Here is a 20,185-nt window from a genome sequence, read left to right on the forward strand (position 1 = left end):
TAGACAAATATATAATTACATATATAATTAATATGCAACAAACACATTTTTATACAATCTGCTTGTGCTTTCTAAGGTGTGATTATCCTTGTGTATAGAGTTGGGAAGTTTGATGGCTTTGTATGGCCTTTATGACCAAGCACTGGAAGAAAAAGTGTTTTGAAGGTCCTGTGGCTTCTGCTTTACCTTTTTATACCTGAGTTTGTTAAAGCCAAACTTGTGCTTACAAGCTCACAAATGACTGGGTGTCTTTTACCCTCATAAAAGTTGAAGTAGGTGGTCAGCTGGAGACAGTGAAGCACATAACTGTGGTTTTACCTCGTCTTGCTTAGCTCAGGGCATCATTAAAAAGATGGTTTTGGAAGAGAGAAACGTTGCTAAAACTAACCTTTACTTACAGGATGTCTACAGAACTGGTTGTTGGCTAAAACAAGAGCGATTTTTCTTCCCTTAAAAAATACATGCAGTTCTTATAAACGTAAATAGCCCACTATGTCATAGAGAGTCTAAACCCAAGTTTCTGATGCAATTACAGTGAAGCCAGGCTATCATAATGGAGACGTTGGGGAAACATAATATTACTATAGCATTTCTTTGGTGCGGTTTGGAAAGTTTTTGAGAAACATTTGGAAACATTTTTCTCATAAAATACTTAACTATTAAAGTGTTAGGATACTGTTTCCTCGGAGGGTTCTCTGTTCCCAGTGCTTAGATGCGATTTGGAAAAGGATGTTTGCCGGGATCCATCAGTAAATGCAGAGGTTGAGGAAGAAAAGTCTGTTATTTTAACTGTAAGTGCGGAGCTGCTCGGAGGTGCTCCCAACAGCAGGTAATGGAAGTAATAAAAGTAATATTAGATAAGAAAAAGTAATGTTACTTTCACACTTTCTTTTACACACTTTCCTGGTTTCAAAATCTTGATCTTCAGTGATAAAAATAGGTACTAATATAAGATGCATTGAGTGACAAGTGATTCCCAGTCATTTACATATATATACTCGTCCAGTTACTTGTGTTATGTAATTGGCTATAGGATGATTTTATCCTTTTAAGGGCAACATCATTTTCACTTTATTAAAACAAAGTTTACTTGTGAATCCATCCAGATTTAAAAAAAGAAAAAATCCGTCCTTTCCATAGTTTGCTTTTGTGCATTCTCTAATGTTGCATGCTTCTTAAACTCCTTACTGTAACAATGAAAGACATTCTTATAATAAACTGCAGTATGTGTGCTGTACGTTCAGCACCGTATACGTTAGTCATCTAAAGAAACAAGTCTCTAACCACTGTTTAAACATCAGCAAATAGCAAATTAGCTTTGACTGGCAAAAGTATTTTAAGAAGAATAATTGCATGTAAATATCACTTTTCATCCCAAATGATCCCAAAGTGCTTTACGTATGAGTTGATCCTTTCATCCACCATTGATGTGTAGCAGCTTTGCAGAAATACACCAGTAGATCATGTAATGAAGTGTTTTCCCAGTTGAACTAAAGGGGAACATTAGATTCAGACCAGACTATGCAGGCGGAGTGGAATGAAATGTTGTTGGGGCACACCTACTCTTTCGAACAGCACTGTGATTCTTTAATAACCAAGAACTCAGGACCCCATTCCTTCTGCTGGTTCACCAACACCACTCACAAGAGCAGGATGGTGTTCCTTGGAGGTCTCTGATCCAGGTACTGTTGCCAGGTAATGCTGGGGTTTTAGTGTACAATAAGAAAACATGCTGATCTAAAATGATTGTAAACTGTGCTTTAATGTGCTCAGTAATACCGAAGAACAGTCACAAGCTCCTAAAGAGGTGAACTATGCACTGCAGTCCTCCCCTGTAATGTGCTCTTCTTTTCAAAACGGCACTTTGGGAATGACATAAGTTACTTGACTTTATTTTTTCACTCTCACACTCCTTTTCCCTTAAATTGCATAGTTTCTTAAATTACTAAGCTGGCCTAATAGGTACAACCTGTGCTGGCTCTAAGGGGGCTCGCTCTTTAGAGAGAATGTACATTTTCGTTTGCTATTTATGAGAGAGGGATAAAAGCTATCCATGATGCTCAGTAACATGCAATCCAGAACTCTTTCAGTCATAAATTGATCTGGCCTTAAACATCAGCTTCAGTGCCAACACTTCAAATGTGGTTTCTATTCATTCGGCATTGACATCACCATCTTTCCATTCTCCTTCTCTTTTCTCGGTCTCTTTTTCCATTTTTTTAAGAGAAACAAAATGACAGAGAAGGTGCCAGTAGCCATTCTAGAGTCAGTGTAGTATTTTTAATGCTCCACTACACCACCAGAAAACATCCTATACAGTGATTAGTCCCATTACATGTGCATGTTTTGTTCAAGTTTTCACTTTGCTGTTTTCTAAAAAAATGAATTTCAGTGTTTTCTTCAGAGATTAATAGTTAATGTTGCTCACAACAGAGTTTCAAAATGCAGCGATTGACTGTATCATTTCTTGGTGCTTGCTTGTGCTTGTAGCTTTCTAAACCAGTCTTCTAGGTAAAGAGTGGGAAACAGATATGAAATTTCTATGTTTCTCATACTTACAGTAGGTTAAATGGGAATGGCAAGCTAGTGTTGTTGGCATGCTGAATAAGGAAACGTTGATTTTTTCATTCATCGGGTTATGACTGTGGGTTCTGGACCAGTGGGTTGTGTGATGAAATCCTGGGTGGGGCATTGCTCTGTTAGCCTTGTGCAGGGTACCCCACTCAGATTGCTCCAGACAATGCTCTGCTGTGTAAATGGGTCTCCCGGAGACCTCTGTAAATTCTGTGCTGGGTGAAATGCAACAATAATAATAAAAAAAACTGAATAGTTTCCTCTGCTTTCCTCCAAGTTGCCCTTTCTTTATGTGATAACACTGAAAAATGAACCAAGAACATGGACAGAGATGGAACGCATGTGGAAGTAAGTTTTAAACAGAATAAGAAGCACGCCTTTACACAAAGGGGTGTGGTAGTCTGGAACAGCTACCCAGCCATGTTGTTGAAGCTTTCTGGCTGCCTAGAAGTGGGTGGGTGGGATCCTTGGATTGACTGTCTACTAACAACCACATAAGCCTCCTTTCATTTACAAAGAATTGAAACCATTTTTTAAGTTATGTGACATAGGTATATACTGTACATAGTAGCATACTAGTGTTGTGCAAGTACTCTAGTATTCCATTGTGTAGATTTTTTTTATTTGAATGTTAACATAATAGATTCTTATTCATATATTATTGTTTTGTTTGTGATTTGTTTGTAAGCGTCCATCAAAGAAAATCATTCTGAGAGTTGGCAGTGTGTCCATTTTCCAGTGGTGTTGTATAATTCTCTTGGCTATCATGATACTAAGTACTATCCTTTTTTGATATGTTTGTGGTATAGGATGAAGTTCTCTGTCATCAATTAATATACATAGGCTTGGTGAGCCTTTAATGTTGAAACCAGTTATATTTTCCAAATGCCTTTTCATCCAAAAAAGCTTTTATATCTAACAATCCTAGAGCATATGTATATGTTTCTATATTACCATTTCATCTACAGAAGAGACGTAATTCCTGCAATTCTACTGTCATAACCCTTGAAGGTATTCATTACAAGTGGGACAGAATACTGTGTTGAATTCAGCTAAGCTTTGACAGGTGGTCACACTTTTTAGATCATGTGATTCTTTGACTCTTGTGTATGATTCAGTAGTTTGAATGTATTTGGCAATTTTGGTGAGAGTCCGGTCAAACAGCTGCAGAACTGTAGATGTTGCAAGAGCTAATGTAAATCAGAAAGCACAGAAATTTATGGTACTCCTTTCCTTATTGAAAGACTTCCCATGATACTTACGTTGCTTGTTTTTATAAAAGGGGTTTTCTCTATAATATGGCATCTAGGTGGATAAACCATTGATATTTATGATATTGTTTTTTCTTTTTGTAAACCACTTGGGCATATTTTTATGCAGGGCTGTTTTTCTGTTTTTGTTCCTACTATAATTGTGTGGTGGCCAGGACCTCACTTAAAGTGCTCTAGTGGTGCGTGTGAAAGGTAGAAGGCTCTCAGACAGTACTGTATCTTAATCTTTGTTATCTCTGTAAAAACACATTGACATGTTTGAAGATTAGGAGGATTGATCCCACCCCCCACACTCCTCCATTTCTTAGAGCCTGAAGTTTCATAACGAGCAATTTAGGTTTCCTCCCCTCCCAAACAGATTTAGAAAGTGTTATATTTAATTGTTGAAATAATGATCTGGGCCCTTGAGAGGCATCATATTAAGAAGATAAATTGTGGTGCTGAAACCATCTTCCACACAGAGTCTGCCCTGCGGTCCCAGTGTAAGGCCACTCCACCTATCCAGAGTGTCCTAAAATTGGCTTTGTTATTCTCATGTGCTTGTCTTTCACCTCATCGTCTAATCACAGGCACAAATGAATTTAAGCTATTTTAAGCCTTTTGGCAGCCATTGAAATACACATGTTGAGGGCAGCTTTGAATCAAGAACAATTTAATGTTTTTTGACCTTGGAATGAATCAATGAATCACTAATATGGAAAAAAAATAGAGTTGTGTATAAAAGGCATTCACACAATTCAGTTAAATTAACAGGTTTATGGAGCATGTGGTAGGAACATATTCTGCACTTTGAAGGACCATGAGAAAAAGGGTCAGTTTTCCTTCTGTTTTTTGGAGGGGAATGGGACCTCATATTAAAGTGGCAGAGCAATTGTAATTATCTGTGCACAACTAAGCAATAATCTAAACGTTATCAATGACAGCTTAGTCCAGTTGATAATTTCCTACACTTCTAATCAAAGTCACATGTCTGTTGTCCAGATAGTGCAGACAGACCCTAAATAAATCTGATGTGCTTATGCTGGTGGAATTTCAATTGAAAACATGACCATGAGACAAATTCTTAGATCTAAGGGGGTGACAGCAAATATGAGATGTGAATTAAATGTTAATGACTAAATCATACACAAAATCAGTTTTCCCAGTAATATTAACAGTTTTGATTTCAATTTAAGGATCATTGTTTCATGAATGATTATGTAGTTGTTCATTATTTACTTAAATAATGAAGAGTATGTTAAATTACTGTTGTTAGATTCTAAGTACACAACGTATCTAATGTTTTCCTTATTATTAAGGTGTGTGTAAGAGGGGGAAGTTGATGTTAAATGGGCAAAATGTTTGTAAATAAAAAATGAAAGGGAAGGGATCCTTAGGGAGGCTGGCATCGCTGTGCAGAAATCACAGCATCACAAGAAACGTTTTCCTTCAGTTCTCGTCTTTACCTGTGTCAGCTCCCGCACCAATTTCTTGTGTTTATAAACGTTTGATTATGTTATAGAATATCTGTGGATTTCTTCCATGGATATAGAAACGTGCTGACACGTTGCTTTATAGCTGTTGATTGAACACTGAGCTAACACTTGAAAATGTAACTGTAAGATAAAGATCTAATCATGATTTGTTTAATGTTCTGGGGATGGTTCAGTACATTGCAGTTAAATTGCATTGATGATAATAATACAACAGTATCACAGTAGAAAAAATATGTATGACAAAATATTAAGATAAGATTCTGAGACATGTCACATCATAAGAAAGGCTAATTATTGCTGGGGAACTTCAATTTTAATACACAGTTTTAGGAATCCTTCAGTTGAATCAGTTTTCATTTTTAATGTGTAACAGGCTGTGCATAAGGAATGACGTTTTAAAGAGAACACCTTAGTTTTATTGTAAATTTACAACCCCTTCTAAGGATCATTGCATTTTGCAAAGCAATATCAGCTTTCATATGTCAACTCTTTTTGTCGATTATCAATAAAAAATGTTTTAAAAAAACATTAGGACTTGTGTTGACTCAATAAAATGCTCTGGGACATTTTGATTTACACCTTGTTCTGCAATGCAAATTTCCGGATAGGATTTTTTTAATGATTTTTTTAAAATATATTTTTGCTAGATTTCTTCCAGAGCACAAACTAAATTTCTACAAGAGGAGGCTGGACTTTGAAAAAAGAAGATATCCAGGCCTCTCAGGCTCCAAACATTGCACTGGAACAGAGCTGCCAACAGATAACAGCACTTCTGATCTGACTCCAGAGCCCCGTGAAAAGGTTTGCACCACAGAACAAGAAGCCCTTAACCCACCTGAGCCTCCACTGGAGACGGGCAGAGCTGATGAAGCAGCGATCCCTCATCATGCAGATGACAAGCAGCAGCCCAGCCTGGAGCCTGGTGGCACAGGAGTGCCAGAGCAGAGATGTGTTGCACCTGCTACTCAACAAAGACCTCTCCACATCGTGTGGCCTCACAGGTGGTAGGTGTTGGGTCTTATATTAAATTAAACATGATCATAATTAATTAAAAATGGGAAACACACAGAAGCATTTTGTGCACTAATAGAATTTATCAAATGTGAAAACAACATGATAGAGCTTCTTTTATTGTGTCTAAATACTTTGCCAGCCTTCTCTCCTGTGAACATTTAACATAAACACAGAAACTCATGGGAACCATATACAGGATAATGAAATTATCTCTGTACAAACAAATAGGGTCGAACTTTCAAGGAGAAGCACATTAGAAACATGCTACCACTTGCGTCGCAGGTCTGTTTTTTATAGCTAAAGAATATCAAGGACTCAAAAGCTAACATGTTGGAATTTTGTAAAAATGTAATGAGAAGCTACTCATTCACTGCTGTCACATCTTGAATTCAGCATACACAAGACTCTATAGTATGATGCACTTACTGATAATAAAGAATTCAGTTCGAAGTTCACCTTCTACTGAACAAATTGGGAATATCCATGTGGATACTGATTCATCCCCTCTTCATTAATTTTGATAGATCTGAGATTTCCTTGGACAGACAGACATGCACACACATTCACACCAATGCCAGTTTTGCCAGCAGCCCGTTAACCTACTAGTATGCCTCCTTACTGTGGGAGGAAACCAGAGAACCTGGAGGAAACCTACATGAACACAGGGAGAACATACTACCTCCACGAAGACAGCACATCGGGTCCAGAGCTGAACCCAGAGCCCGACGCTCACCTCGGTGCCAGTGTGCCCACCCATTTCAGCAATGAGACTTAGAATTGTTTGCTGATGAGGATGAGGATTATTTTTTATTTAAAACAGTAACGTATAACAGTAAGTGTAATAATGCACTTCTTATTGTCATAAGGGCTAAATTACATTAAAAAGACCATCAGTGAAAAAATGGGAAATAACAATACATCCCCTGAGCAAGCACTCCTAGGTGGTTCCTTAACTGCCTTAATGTTATCAGCTGGATTCACAGCAATTAGTTTTACCTGTTTGCCTTATTTAATCATCCCCAACAGTGCATTTCTTCTTATTACCTGTACTACTGTGACTGAACAGTTTGTAATTACTGACCGTGAATAGATGGTAATTAGTTGCATTTACGAAATGAAGAGGGAGAAAAAAGATCAGCAGACGTTGCAGGGGCCTGAGGCTGTTTGTGTTCTGTCTAAAAGTATAAATTCCTGATCTGGCAGAGCTGAAAGCCATTTCTGGCACCTGTATCAGCCAACATGATCACTCCCTCTTATGCCAGAACTGTTGACAGAAAATGTGCTTTGTCAGCTGAAGTCGCATTTTTCTATTATTTAATTCTGTTCCTTTTGAATCAGAACAGAAGTGAAAAAGAAGCATTTGCTCACAGCGCCGTACTGCTCACATCTTCCAGCCACCTTTTCAAGCTCTCTCTTTCTTTCCTGTTGTGGCTCTTTCTCTACCTACCCTGATATCAGTGACAAAAGCCCGATCTTGTCATCTTTTCAGAACTGGGAAAAAATCATGGCAGCAGGATTATGGCTGCTAACATGTTCATGTAAACTTTGGTTTTATGCTGAGGTAAATTAGGATTTAAAGAGGTACTACTGACACATAATCTCCTAGTACCAGAACACAAGCATTTTCATCCGTTTTTTTCCCTCTTTATGATTATTCCTTGCAGTTAGTTAATCTGCATGTGGCCTGATTAGAGCGCGCTTCATCCCCAGATTATGGCCTTGTTTATTGCAGGGGAAGCTGGGAGGATCCGTAGGTCAGTGTTTTTTTCCAGAGGGCAGCCGTTCACAGGTGAAGAAATAAGTATGCTACACCGACAGGGGCAAATCGCCTTTGCAAGAGGATTTGACTTCCAGCACATTAAAACTCCAGAAGCTCTTGTGGCTGATCGGGAGCAGCTGCTACCTAAAGGGATTTTCATCTTTGACTCGAAATGTCTGAACAAAACAAAACAAAAAGAAAATTAAGTAACTGGCAGTGAAAGAAATTTGCCGTTGGAATGTCGGCTTTTTCCTCCACATTTCCCATAAGGCATGTGCCTCTATGTAATTTATCACATGTCCTTGCTACTAACCACTATTTTCTGCCCATGAAATATGAAACTGAATGAAGGTGCGGTTTATGAGGCATACTGAACATGTTATATTTTTGGCATGCACATTTTAGACACTGAATTTTTGTTATTTATTTGGTGAAGAATTTATTTATTTAATGGATATGCTAAACTAAAATACTTTCAACTTGCTCTGCAATGACTTCATTTTTCAAAGATGGTCTGGAGTAAAAAAAAAAATGTTGGTTGTGCTGTATTTTATTTGACTTATCCCCAAAAAAGAAACGTAAATTACAAAAAACATCTCATGAAAAGTAAACAAGGTCATCTCAATTTTTCTTATTTAACTAGATCACAGGTGCAGCTCAGTTGATTGCTTTCTGTCTGTTTAGAGCCCGGCTTTTGGAAAGAGTAATTGATTTAATTTAATATTATGTTGCTCTTCATTCTTCAAGTAGACGTGGTCGTCGGGGGAAGTGCTGAGATACAGGAGACTGCCCACAGCTAATATGCAGAAAAGTCATGGTCTCCTGAAGGGGACAGCAGACTTTAGGGAGAAAAGGTGCGTGAATAGAAGTGCAACTGACTGTAAATGTATTGGAGGCTAGGTCAGAGTGTCAGGAGGCATGTCGACCTGGATTTTTCTGAGCCCAGCAGCCCTGTCATTTTTGTACATTAGCAAGAACCAGAACAGTAAACAAGAAAAACACCCCAAGCTTCCAATCCTAAGGTGGTGGTGGGGGGGGGGGGTGAAATTGAATTGAGTTTTGCTCAGTGGGAGATGACAAATGCCATATGTCTTTCACACACTGGTCACAAACTCCAGACTGGATGGGAGAGGTTGGCCACCATCTTTTTGTACTTTTATGGTTCTGGTATCAGTTATTTAGGGAGATGCTATGGTGCTGTTTTGATCATGTTCTTAGTGTGGTATGTCTCCTTAACCTGTCTTTGTGTGCACCTTATTGCAATTTGTCATTGTAGTTTAACTGACCTGTAGTCAACATCTTTTATTTGTCTGGCTCCTTGTGTTGATCATTTTGACACATTGTTATCCGACTGGCCTGGCTTTGATTGAGTAATAGGCCTTGAACGTAGAATGTGAAAAATTTGGGCCTATGTACTCATTATTAAAAATACCCAAGCAGACACAGTATGTAATGTTTGGGAAAAGGATTTTTACAAATCCACGTAAATAATTTACAAATATTGCTCTTTTCTGTCTTCTGAAAAGTGAAATGTAAGGTTTAGTGCACATGCTGTTCCAAATTCGCAATTGGGTGCCTCACTTTCAATGTCATTCCTCCAGTATCAAATATATACTGAAGACATTCAATAAGTGTATGTAAGTGTCTGCACATGTGTGTGTGTGTGAAAGAATGAGAATATGTGTATCTGTTTTGGTATGAAGTGTCTACTAAAATCTACGCACAAGACACAGAGTTGTATTAATAGTTTTCTCTGTAGGACCAACATCTTCATAACCTTTTATGTAAAATGACAAAGGCTGTCACATTTTCTGTCAAATTAATGATGCGTTGATCTCACAGGCATCTTGTTTTTCCTTCCTCAGTTTTCTGCAATAGTGGTTTCATTAAATAGCAGTAAAGCGACTCATCTCAAATAAAATCAAAGACTTAATAATGCCCATGAGGTTATTTTAACGTTAAGAAGATGTTTCTAAAATGCTGCTTTTCCATGGTGATATTTTATCATCCCCAAAATTTTTTACGTGTTTATCAATGAGATCAGTTGAAAGGTTACTTTTATAAAACTGTTTGTTTTCGTCATATGGAAAGAAAATGGAAAATATAATGTTTTAAATTATAAGCAAACACCAAAAAAAGTTAAATCAGAAAAACAGAAATATTAGGCAATTTCAGTAATATAGTTGCAAAAAATTTTCCTACTAGATTCTGGACTTGTGTTGCAGATGATAAAATATTTTACAGTGAAGTTGTAAATGCATATTCCATTTTAAAGGGTGATTACTTGAAATTGTATATGAAATACAATTTATTTTTTCATGCCATTACAGTAGGGTCGGGGGGAAAAACAAGCTCAAGCAAGAGTGAAATGAAAGGCAGTCGTTAATCCTTGCTGAGGAAGACAGAAGGACTTTGCAGAACCAAAGGTTGTCAAGCTAGCATAAGGGGCTAATTTTGAAAATCTAGCATGCAGTCAATTTTAGGGATGCCTTGGGGTATAAGGTAGAAGCTGACATGAGAACTAATTTTGTCTGTGTTATTTACCACTATGCATCATCTATGGGCCTTCAGCTGACATAAGGACAGTTGGATTAAAAAATATAAGAATATTGCCACATGCTTAGAATTTATGATGACATCTAGTATTTGTTCAGTTTGTAAGCAGCAACACTCTGGAAAAATGAGTGGGGAGAGTATGAAGTGAAAGCCAAACCTTGTAAATATATCTTTTTAATAACAGTCGGCAAGGTTAATGCAGTTTACCTTGGAGAGTTTACAGTGAAAACAAGCAGGGTTTGCAGGGAAAATGAGAGAAAACAGTCAGCCAGGATGTTTGTTTGCTGTTACCTATATGAGCCGTGCAGGATCTCTGGCCCGCGTCTGATAGCTATTTGTTGTACAGAGAGCGGTGGCATGAAAAAAGGAGAAAAAAAAAATCAAACTCTTAATACTATTGTGTGCCTATAACCATCTGTCACTGCTAGCCTGGAGATGAGAGGAAGATTACGAGGAATAAACACTGAGCTGCAGAGCAATGGTAAAGCCTTCGGGCAAAAAAAAAAAAGAAAAGGAAAAAAAACTCATGTGGGGACATCAAAGACATTCTAATTCTGAGGCAGTCAAGGATTACAGTTTGTAACCTGTGCTGACAACAAATAAATGACTGGCAATATTGCAGAAGAGCTGCAAGGGTCTTTCATGGAGTATAGATGATGGTGGTGATGATGATGATGATGATGATGATGTCCTGGAATAGACTACTACTATAATTTCCTTTTTTAGAAAGAAAAGGCTTTTTTGTCTTGAATGCCACAGGGTTTTGGTAGGCATTTAGTAGCTCCTGGGGCATCCACAGATCTTTTTTAAATCTACCGTGAAGTCTCTTAGAATTCCTATTCAAGCAGGATATTTAGTATAAACCTATCATTTATTGCTTTCATAAGACAAAACCCATATGTATACAAACTGGTGTCTTGGACTGGATGCGACCTTTGCCTTAAAACAGTAACGCAAAAGAAAAAAACTGTTCATTCTTTTCCCTCTGAATTAAGTACAGTTGCACTAAAGATTTTTTAATCAAATTTATACAGACAGTGATCTTTAGTCCTCAACATGTTTTAATCATCAGTCTTTGACGTTTGTGTAAAGGATGCTTCAAACTTGGTTTGGAACTGGAGTGATAACATGGGCTGGGAACTGAACATGTTAATTTTCTCATCCTAAAGACAGTAGTCACTTCAGAGAGACCGCTGTCCTTTCTTGCAAAGTTGACTGCTTTGATGCCCCCAAGAGAAGGTAAATCAGATCTCTGAAATAATAATAATGTATTTAATTTAGTGAACATATAAACATGGTCACAGTTAACACCAAATACATTGTTTTTTTTTGTCTCCCATTGCACAACTATTTACCCAGTTCTTTTAAGACCGAGAACTACTGCTTATGGTGGAGACAAAGTTTAAAGCAACCCAAAATGTGTGTCACACCAGTGAGGCATCTTAGACCAGATTGATCCTAATGAAGAAGTCAAGTTCAGATTGAAGAGTTGAAGAGAGGATGTGTAACTAACTGATCTGTGACATCATAAAGAAATGAAGATTTTTGCTGGCCGGTTGAACTACTGCTGTCGTGAGCCACGGCTGTCGGGGTGTATACAACACAGCATCAAGAGAAAAATAAGAAAATATATTCATAAAAATTAATAGACGGGTCTAACTGCTTTCAACTGTTTGCAACTGTTTAGTTGTTGTGTGCTCTTTTTTGCTGTTGTCTACACTAAAACATTTTTGGGAGCTTCTTGATATAGGTAAGGCTTTGGATTGATATGTTTAATATATTACGTTCCTTTGAAGGGACAGGCAAAACTGATTTATTGAACTGATGACCACTAAATGCAACATTTAGAAGAACAAAAAAAACCTTAAAGAAGGAGAGAAAAATACACAGAGCTTACTATAGTTCACTAGCTGCTTTGTCGTTTTGCTTGGCTTACTGATTGGAGAAAGACCAAAATGCTGTAAACCGATGCATCTCTGCTCACATGGGCTAACCAGGACAGTCACTGTTTCTTCGTGCATGGAGCAGGTGTGGTCTCAGGCATCTTCCTAACCCACCCAGGCCAGCAGAGATCACTGCTCAGCCGTGTTATTGCAGCATGTTATTGGGACGAGGATGGCGGATTCAAGCTGTGAATCCCTGTCCGCAGGGATAAAACACTTCGCTCCAGCAGCATGGTTCGTCCTTCAGGGTAGGTGCTTGTGTGGCCCTGCCTAGAAAACGTCTCCTGGAAGTCAGTGCAGTTTATTCCACCTCACGACTCCACTAGGCAATTGCAACGTGGCCCCCAAGCTGCCTGATACAGGTGAGGGAAGTCGGGCAAAGAATGAAGTATCACATGTTAGAAATCCCATCATCAGCACTTCAGCAGAGATCTCCGCTCCTGCTTTTAAACAAGTAGGACTGAGGAATGAAACCCTTGTGAAGATTGTGATTTCTGGTCTAGCTGTATGGAGAGGGGGGAAGGGCTATTGATTACAATTTTCTCTGTGATTTCTTTGGCTCACTCATCTCTGCTGAGCCTGTTTGGGTTTAGAAGTGATCCCCTGTATCTCATTCCCCCAACATTGCTATTAATACATAAATGAAAAGGCTTATTGACAAAAGTAGTCAGTGAAGGCGTAGGTAAGATGCACTTTTTTTCTTTGTTGTGCCCTTTGCTTTATATTCAACATATGGGTTTCACCTTTCTGTGCCAACTTAATCGCGTCAGTTATGCTCATACCTTAACAGCAAATTTGCATTAATAAATGTAAAATAATAGTAACGTGAATTAAGATTGAGAGGTAATTTGTGAAGGACGCCATCTTTTACCAGTCACATGGCATCTCAGATTCTGTGGGTGCAATGCAGATTTTAAACAACTCTATCAAGCAGTCAATGACATTCATTTCTCTTTAGAAAAACAATCCCCAGTTACTTAGGGCTTTCCTCATTAAAGTCAATTGCATTTTCTTTGACTTTTAAGCGTCCTTCTAATTAGGTGTCTATATTTCAGTATCTCGTTATTTAATTTATTTTATATTGTACTTTATAGTAAATACTGTTTGAATTTTAAAACACACCTCTTGGGTGCAGCATAAAGGAGAATTTTTAATCATAGATTTCTAAATGAAAGGATCCTGTATTTTGCTTTTAAAGAATGTATTCTAATGAGTTCGCAGGTTTTTAAGCAGATGCATTTTCTAATTATTGTTTCATTTGGGCTACATCTGTACTTTGCCTGTGCGGTCGCAGCATGACAGGCAGCATCACAGGGGCAGGAGCAAAGAAAAAAAAAGAGATGGGAAAAGACAACATCGTTGACGATTCCTGTTTCCCCGGCGACAGATTTATTTATTAGAACCGTAGATGACACGTGTTAATGTACCACATACCTGCTGATCAGCAGACTCTCCTGCTTCAGCTCCAGTTGACAATTAAGACCTGGGTGACTGTAGCCAGGGGTTAATGCTCCTCATTAAAAGAACTAGGTCATTAGCGTGGAATCAAGGCTCTTAAGGCAGCGAAGGGGAGGGGGGGTGTCGGATAGGAAGGGGGGGGTGGCATAGTAAATTCAGCATCTCAACGAACACAGCTCTTACATTAATTAACCTCCCTTTTTCTTGTTGAAAAAATTCTGTTATCATATATGCACATGGCCGTACACCAATTAATTGCAAAAAAGAAGCTAGTTTACCGTCATCCCAGTGGTCGCCTTGTCTTCCTGTGCGGGAGCTCTATTATTCCAGGAGAAAAAAAAATTCTAATGTCTGTATGATGAGTAAAAAGGGTATTAAAATTAAGAAGGGAATCATGGCAGAAATCAGCTTTACCACAGGGGAACAAGCAAATAAAAGCCACGGAAATGAAAATAAATAAGCTTTGCTAATACCTCACCTTAGGAGTCTCATATGAACCCAGCAGAATCAGGGGTATTTAGAGATACTTCGTTGCTGTGTTATTAAGCTGTTACACAGGCTTTTGACCTTCAGCAAAAAGCTTCTGTGGAACAAATCCATGTTCTCTGTACACAACAAACCCATGTACAGTAAGTTACCTGGCCAATAGCAGCACTGACTAGAACAACTGGATATACTGTATCAGTGTTGTAGAGGTTGTGCAATAGGGGACAATGTACTGCAAATGTAAAAAAAAGAGGTCAGAAAAGAAGACTGAAATCAGGTGTGAGTGAGACATGAGAGGTGGAATTTACTTTTGAGTTGTTTTTAACACTCAAATGGAAACCATTACTGTATTATCATTCATATATAAATAGGTAGGATATGAGTGTAATCTTTCCTCCTCTGTTTCTTTAGCTGAGTCAGTGGAAACATATTCAGAACGGCTTTGATTTGAAGCCCAAAGATCCATGTTAGTACTGAAGAAAGAATCTCTGTATGAAACACTTTCCCAAAGTTGCCCGTTTTCCCTCTGTGTTAGCACAGCACAAAGCCTTGCTAAGGCTTCATTTGTGTTGCACTCATTTTCTAGCTGGGCAGTGCAGGCAGGAGATAATTGGATTCACTGGTTAAAATTCAGTAATTTGTAGAATATCTGCATAAAGGTGAATACTTTATATAATCTTCATTAGTAAAGCCCTCAGTGTATGTACAATATATGAAGAGAGTGCTACTTAATTCCTCTTTCTGTTTAAGCACAAAGAGCAGTTTATTAAAAATTGTAAATAAAGGGGACATGTAGTAATAATAAACCTTATTTTAATTATGCCTTTAAATGCAGTCATCTCAGAGAATGTAGAAGCCCATGCAGTATCTGATGTTAACTTTGAGCTGTATCGGTGCAGCAATGTAGAATTCTGTTCAGAATGCACATTAGACCAGTATGGTTATGGCGTCCTACAATGTGTTTGATTGTACAACCACTACCTCATTTATCATACCATTAGATGGACTGACTTTGGTTTAAAAAAAACTTCAAAAATTGCAAAGCTGAATTATCTGCATTATCCGCAAATGTGATAGTATTTTTAATCTACTAATTTTCTGAGTGCTGTAATGAGATGGTCTTCTGATGGAGTGATTCAAATTTAAATGATACAAGACTTTGAGATTTCCTGATTCCAACATACATATTTAATCTAATATATTACCTTTCTTTCATAGTGTTCTAATGATGCTTTAGTCAGATACCCAATATGAAGTTATAAAGGATATATGTAACAGAAAAGAAGTTTCCTTCTCATTTTACAATTCCATCCTTTTCCAGAGATTTCAGCTCCATTTGGTATGGTGTAAGCACATGAAAAATACAGTCCAAGAATGTTTTTTACTTGGTTTTTGGGAGATTCCTTTGTTGCTTCTATTTTCTTAGTTTGTTGAGCTTTCTAAGGTACTGTTATTTCAGAGTATTTTCAGGGTTTTCTGTGGTGCCCTTCTTTTAGTATTATTTGGCAAGGTATTGAGTGTTTCAGGAAGTAAAATCTTATTTTAGCATTTAATGACATCCTGTGCTTTTGTCTTCTGTATATCAGTTTTAACCCCTAATGTATTTTTTTTAATTTGATAAAAATGAATTCAGCTGACCATGAAAAACCTGATCATTTTATTTTGATATATTTGTACTTATATTTATTGTTGATATTTACTCAGCCGCAGCCTTCCATGGGGCCTGAAAATGAATGGATGTGCTTCCACAATTGTTCTGTTTGCTCACATTTAATGTACATTTTCTATATCATGAGGCACCATGCATAATGGCAACTGCAAAGCAAATTAATAAAAATGTTTAATTTGATTTATTTTTTTTAAGATGCTGCCATTGAGGCTTTTGCCAAGAATTAATGAGAGTTATAGAAGGGTAAAAATAAAAGCTTTGCTCAATTACCCAATGTGCTGCAGCTGAGGACAGCACCTGTGCATACTGGAGACTGCAGTTCTCTGACAAAAACAGAATGGTTGATTACCTTCTATAGAGCAGGATGAGTTTAATAGCAGTGAATGCATTAAATTCTCTACCTGCTATAGTATTATCAGATCACTTAGCACTGTGTTTGTATTGACAGGAGTGTGAATAGTTACTGTATCTAGCTTTATTGGTGTGGGAAAATTGTATTGATATGGATAAAATTGTAATACAAGAATACTAAAACTGCTTTAAATAGAGACCGATATGAATAAAGTCTCTATTTAAATTGAATACAGATATCACTCATTAATACATCTTTGCTAAAGCTAGAAATTTTGCATTATTTTCTTTGCATTTGTGGTTAATTCTTCACACTAGGTGAACACACCATAGAGGCTCTTTTTTGCGTTTTTAAAAAATTCAATATCTTGGATTCTGATTTGCTTAGATCAGTAATGTAGATTGTTTTAATATGAATTGATTCAAAGAAATATCTGTTCTTAAACTTTGATGGGTTAGTTTAATGTGACTGTGTCTTTTTACAGAAATTAAATGTTAAATAATTAGCAGAAATTACAAAGTTAAATGAAAGATTTAAATGAATTTGTGATTCATAGAGCAGAAGTAGTGCCCGTGTAAACCAACTTGCTGATTTGTTCTTTCTTTAATTAAAATCTTAGAGATTTGTATTAAAGCTTCCCAGTTAATTTAAATTTACAATAATAAAGATAGTCTTGTTTGTTATGTTAATTAAAATGGCTTTTGTTTATTAATTTTGTAATGGTTTACCTTTATAGTTTAAAATGCATGCGATTAGAAGAAAAGTGCAAATAGGACACTGCACATATCACCCTAGGAAAATGCACCTCTTTAGAACTTGAGCAGTTTGATTCGTTTATTACAATTATGTTGCATACAGTAGGTTTCCTATGGTTTTTCATCCAGGGACTTTCCATCAACACTGTTTTGCTGATTATGTGGAGAAGAAGGGCTTATCCTACTGAAGTACTTAGAAGCTTTTCAATGATCTATTTGTTACATGTTTGCCAAGGATTTTAGGATAAACACAAACAGTATGAGGTAAGTTGGGGAAAAACAAAATTCCAATTGCGATTTTGCCCTTTTTGAGGTTGTACAGTTTATGTAAACACCTGATGAAAACCACGCTCGGGAAACACCATTTTAAAATGTCACCTGCAGCATGAGAGTAAATGTTAACTCCCCACAATGCGGTTGACAGCCAATCCCTTGTTTAAAACAAATAAGGTATCAGGATTGCTGCCAGGCTTTTTTCACTCACTGTATAGCTCCCATTTTCAGAAAAGACCTTGGCCTCTCATGTTGTGAGGAAAGGTGAGGCAGAGCCTTGTGCTACATTGGGACCAGTGGGAGCCTGAGGTGCTGTTCTTCATGGGGTTCATCCCCAGCCGTGCTCTACAGCAGCAGCCTTCTCATTCCTGGACTGCACTGCAGAGCAGGGTCCGTTTTGGTGGGGGACCAAAATTAAGCTTAGAGTGCCTGAGGTTCGCTAGCACAGGTGTCTCACAACATCAGCATCCTGGGCTCAGTACTGAGCTTCGACGTCAGTCTGTGTGGAGTTCGCATGTCCTTCCTGTTTTCATTTGTGTGTTCACAGCGCGGCTGGGTTTTCTTTCACCTCCCAAAGACAAGCTGGCGCAGTATGATTCTAAATGATTCCCTGGAGTAGCTCTTGAGGAAGGCTGGATGGTTTTGAATGCCTTTCCTTCCGACCAGTGCCGGCACACTGTCAGGATGCACACAGACAGGGAGGGAGGGAAGGGTTGTGGGGAGGGTGGAGGTGAGGGGTCTTCAGTTTAACACACAGGCATTGTATGGTTAAATTATAAAACACAATTTGGCACTTAAAGCAAAAACAAAACAAATTTAGTTATGTGAATTTTTAAAGATGATTACGATTCATATGTATGAGGCCTGAAATTCAAGCAGCGTACAGTAATTAAAAACACAATATGAGGAGGAGACTCAAATTCCAGTGAAATCACATAATTCTCCCCACCTGTCTGAAACCTTTAAATGTCTACTTTTTATCATCCATACTGTAACAAAATGCAGTGCCCAGAGGTTGGAAAATCCTGATAATTCCTGAAAGTAACTTTAAACAAATTTATCATTTCAAATGACAATATGAGTCAGTGCCATTTTAGGTGTCAGAAGATCTGCAGCACAGTTTAAACTGGCAGTGAGGCATTTTGTTTTTGGAACTCTTGCTTTTGACTTTTGTATCCATTATTTGTTAGACTGTTTATTTTAAAATAATATTTAGGGCAAGCCCTTATTTGCGGTGAATATTGGAGTGTTAGGAAGGCTCTAAAGAAATGTATCAGGCAAAAAATCTGCATGCCAGTGCCTAATCCTGTTTATATAGCCACACTTAGTAACATGTTTTAACAGTCGATTTGGTTGTCCGTTGTGGTTTATTTGGATACAGAATATGAATCTGTGGCAGACCGTACTAATTGTGGACCCCAGTGCAAATACGGTATATTGGCCCCCTCTCCTGACATTACACACTAGCAGCATCAGAATCAAATCAACTGGCCAACTGATCTGTCTGAAACTCATCCCCCAAGTCTTACGCTGTGCGAGACCTTCGCTGTGCAGTTTCCAGCACGGTGATATTCTGTGCGAAAGAGGATTGGAAAAACGTCTGTTGCCTCAAACTGCTTTTCTTTGACTTTTCTTTTGAGGGAACCCCTGTTATGCTGTGACATAGGTAATGTAGTATGACTTCAGGCACTGTGGTGATGACCCATGGGTGATTTTAAAATTGGTCACGATTTGTTGTTCCTGACTTTTACAAGAAAACTTTAGTAATTAACACTAATTTCAAGACCACAATAGGCATATTTCCCTCAGACCTTTGCATGGTTGGTCTTGTAAATTTAATAAGATAGTTAAGTACAGTTTTAATTAAATTAAATATCCACACACCCAACCCCATATCTAACCCAGGCCTTAACTGGATTATATTTCAAGAACAACCTGCAAACAATCAACGGATGAGAGAACATTTAGAAACTGTGCATGAGACACATATTCAACATTAGTGGTATGAAGTGAATCACTATAAGTATAATAAAATAAAAACTGTTTGTAAAACATGCAGTGTTCTGCTGACTGTCTAACCGCGAGTTAAAAGTGGGCCAATACTTTGCGGGGCGTTCTACCAATATATTACTAAAAACACCAACAGCGGCATGTATTAAGGAAGTGTTCTTAGTCTGCATTGGCGACATTGCTCTGAAAGTATTATTTGAGGGGCGGCACACTTGCACAGTGGTTCGTATTGCTGTCCCTGAGTCCAGCTCCAGGGCTGCTGTCTGCATGGAGATCTATCTTCTCCCTGTGTTCGCAGGGGTTTCCTTCCACAGTCCAAAGAGTAAGGAAACCAAAGTGTGCAGTCTACCCTGAGACGGACTGGCGTTGCATTCAGGGTGTATCCTGCCTTGTGCCCGTTGCTTGCTCCAGCTCCCCCGTGACCCTGACCTGGACGAAGAGATAAGAAAACAGATGGATGGAAGTATTCCTTGAAAGCTGGTCTGAAAGTACCCATCCGGGCCCATAATCTTGGGACCCTCTGAGAGAGGACAGTTTTAAAGAGAATAGCACCTTTTTGTTATCATGGGTAGGTAGAAGAAAATAATGAC

The 20,185-nt window shown here is 38.0% G+C and overlaps 1 protein-coding gene across 9 annotated transcripts in view; it reads left to right on the forward strand.

Moving 5' to 3' along the window:
• Positions 1-20,185, forward strand: part of qtman (queuosine-tRNA mannosyltransferase) — a 115,313-nt gene that overhangs the window by 55,042 nt on the left and 40,086 nt on the right. For all 9 annotated transcript variants that reach the window (XR_015926379.1, XR_015926378.1, XR_015926380.1 and 6 more), the window contains one exon: positions 5,968-6,324. Coding sequence is in view for 6 of the 9 variants with exons in the window: in XM_088606285.1 (XP_088462411.1) it covers positions 5,968-6,324 (357 nt within the window). In the remaining 3 variants the exon portion in view is untranslated. The remainder of the gene's footprint in view (positions 1-5,967; positions 6,325-20,185) is intronic.

The sequence above is a fragment of the Lepisosteus platostomus genome, chromosome 14 (assembly GCF_059453375.1).
Source record: "Lepisosteus platostomus isolate fLepPlt1 chromosome 14, fLepPlt1.hap1, whole genome shotgun sequence".
Classification (NCBI taxonomy): domain Eukaryota; kingdom Metazoa; phylum Chordata; class Actinopteri; order Semionotiformes; family Lepisosteidae; genus Lepisosteus; species Lepisosteus platostomus.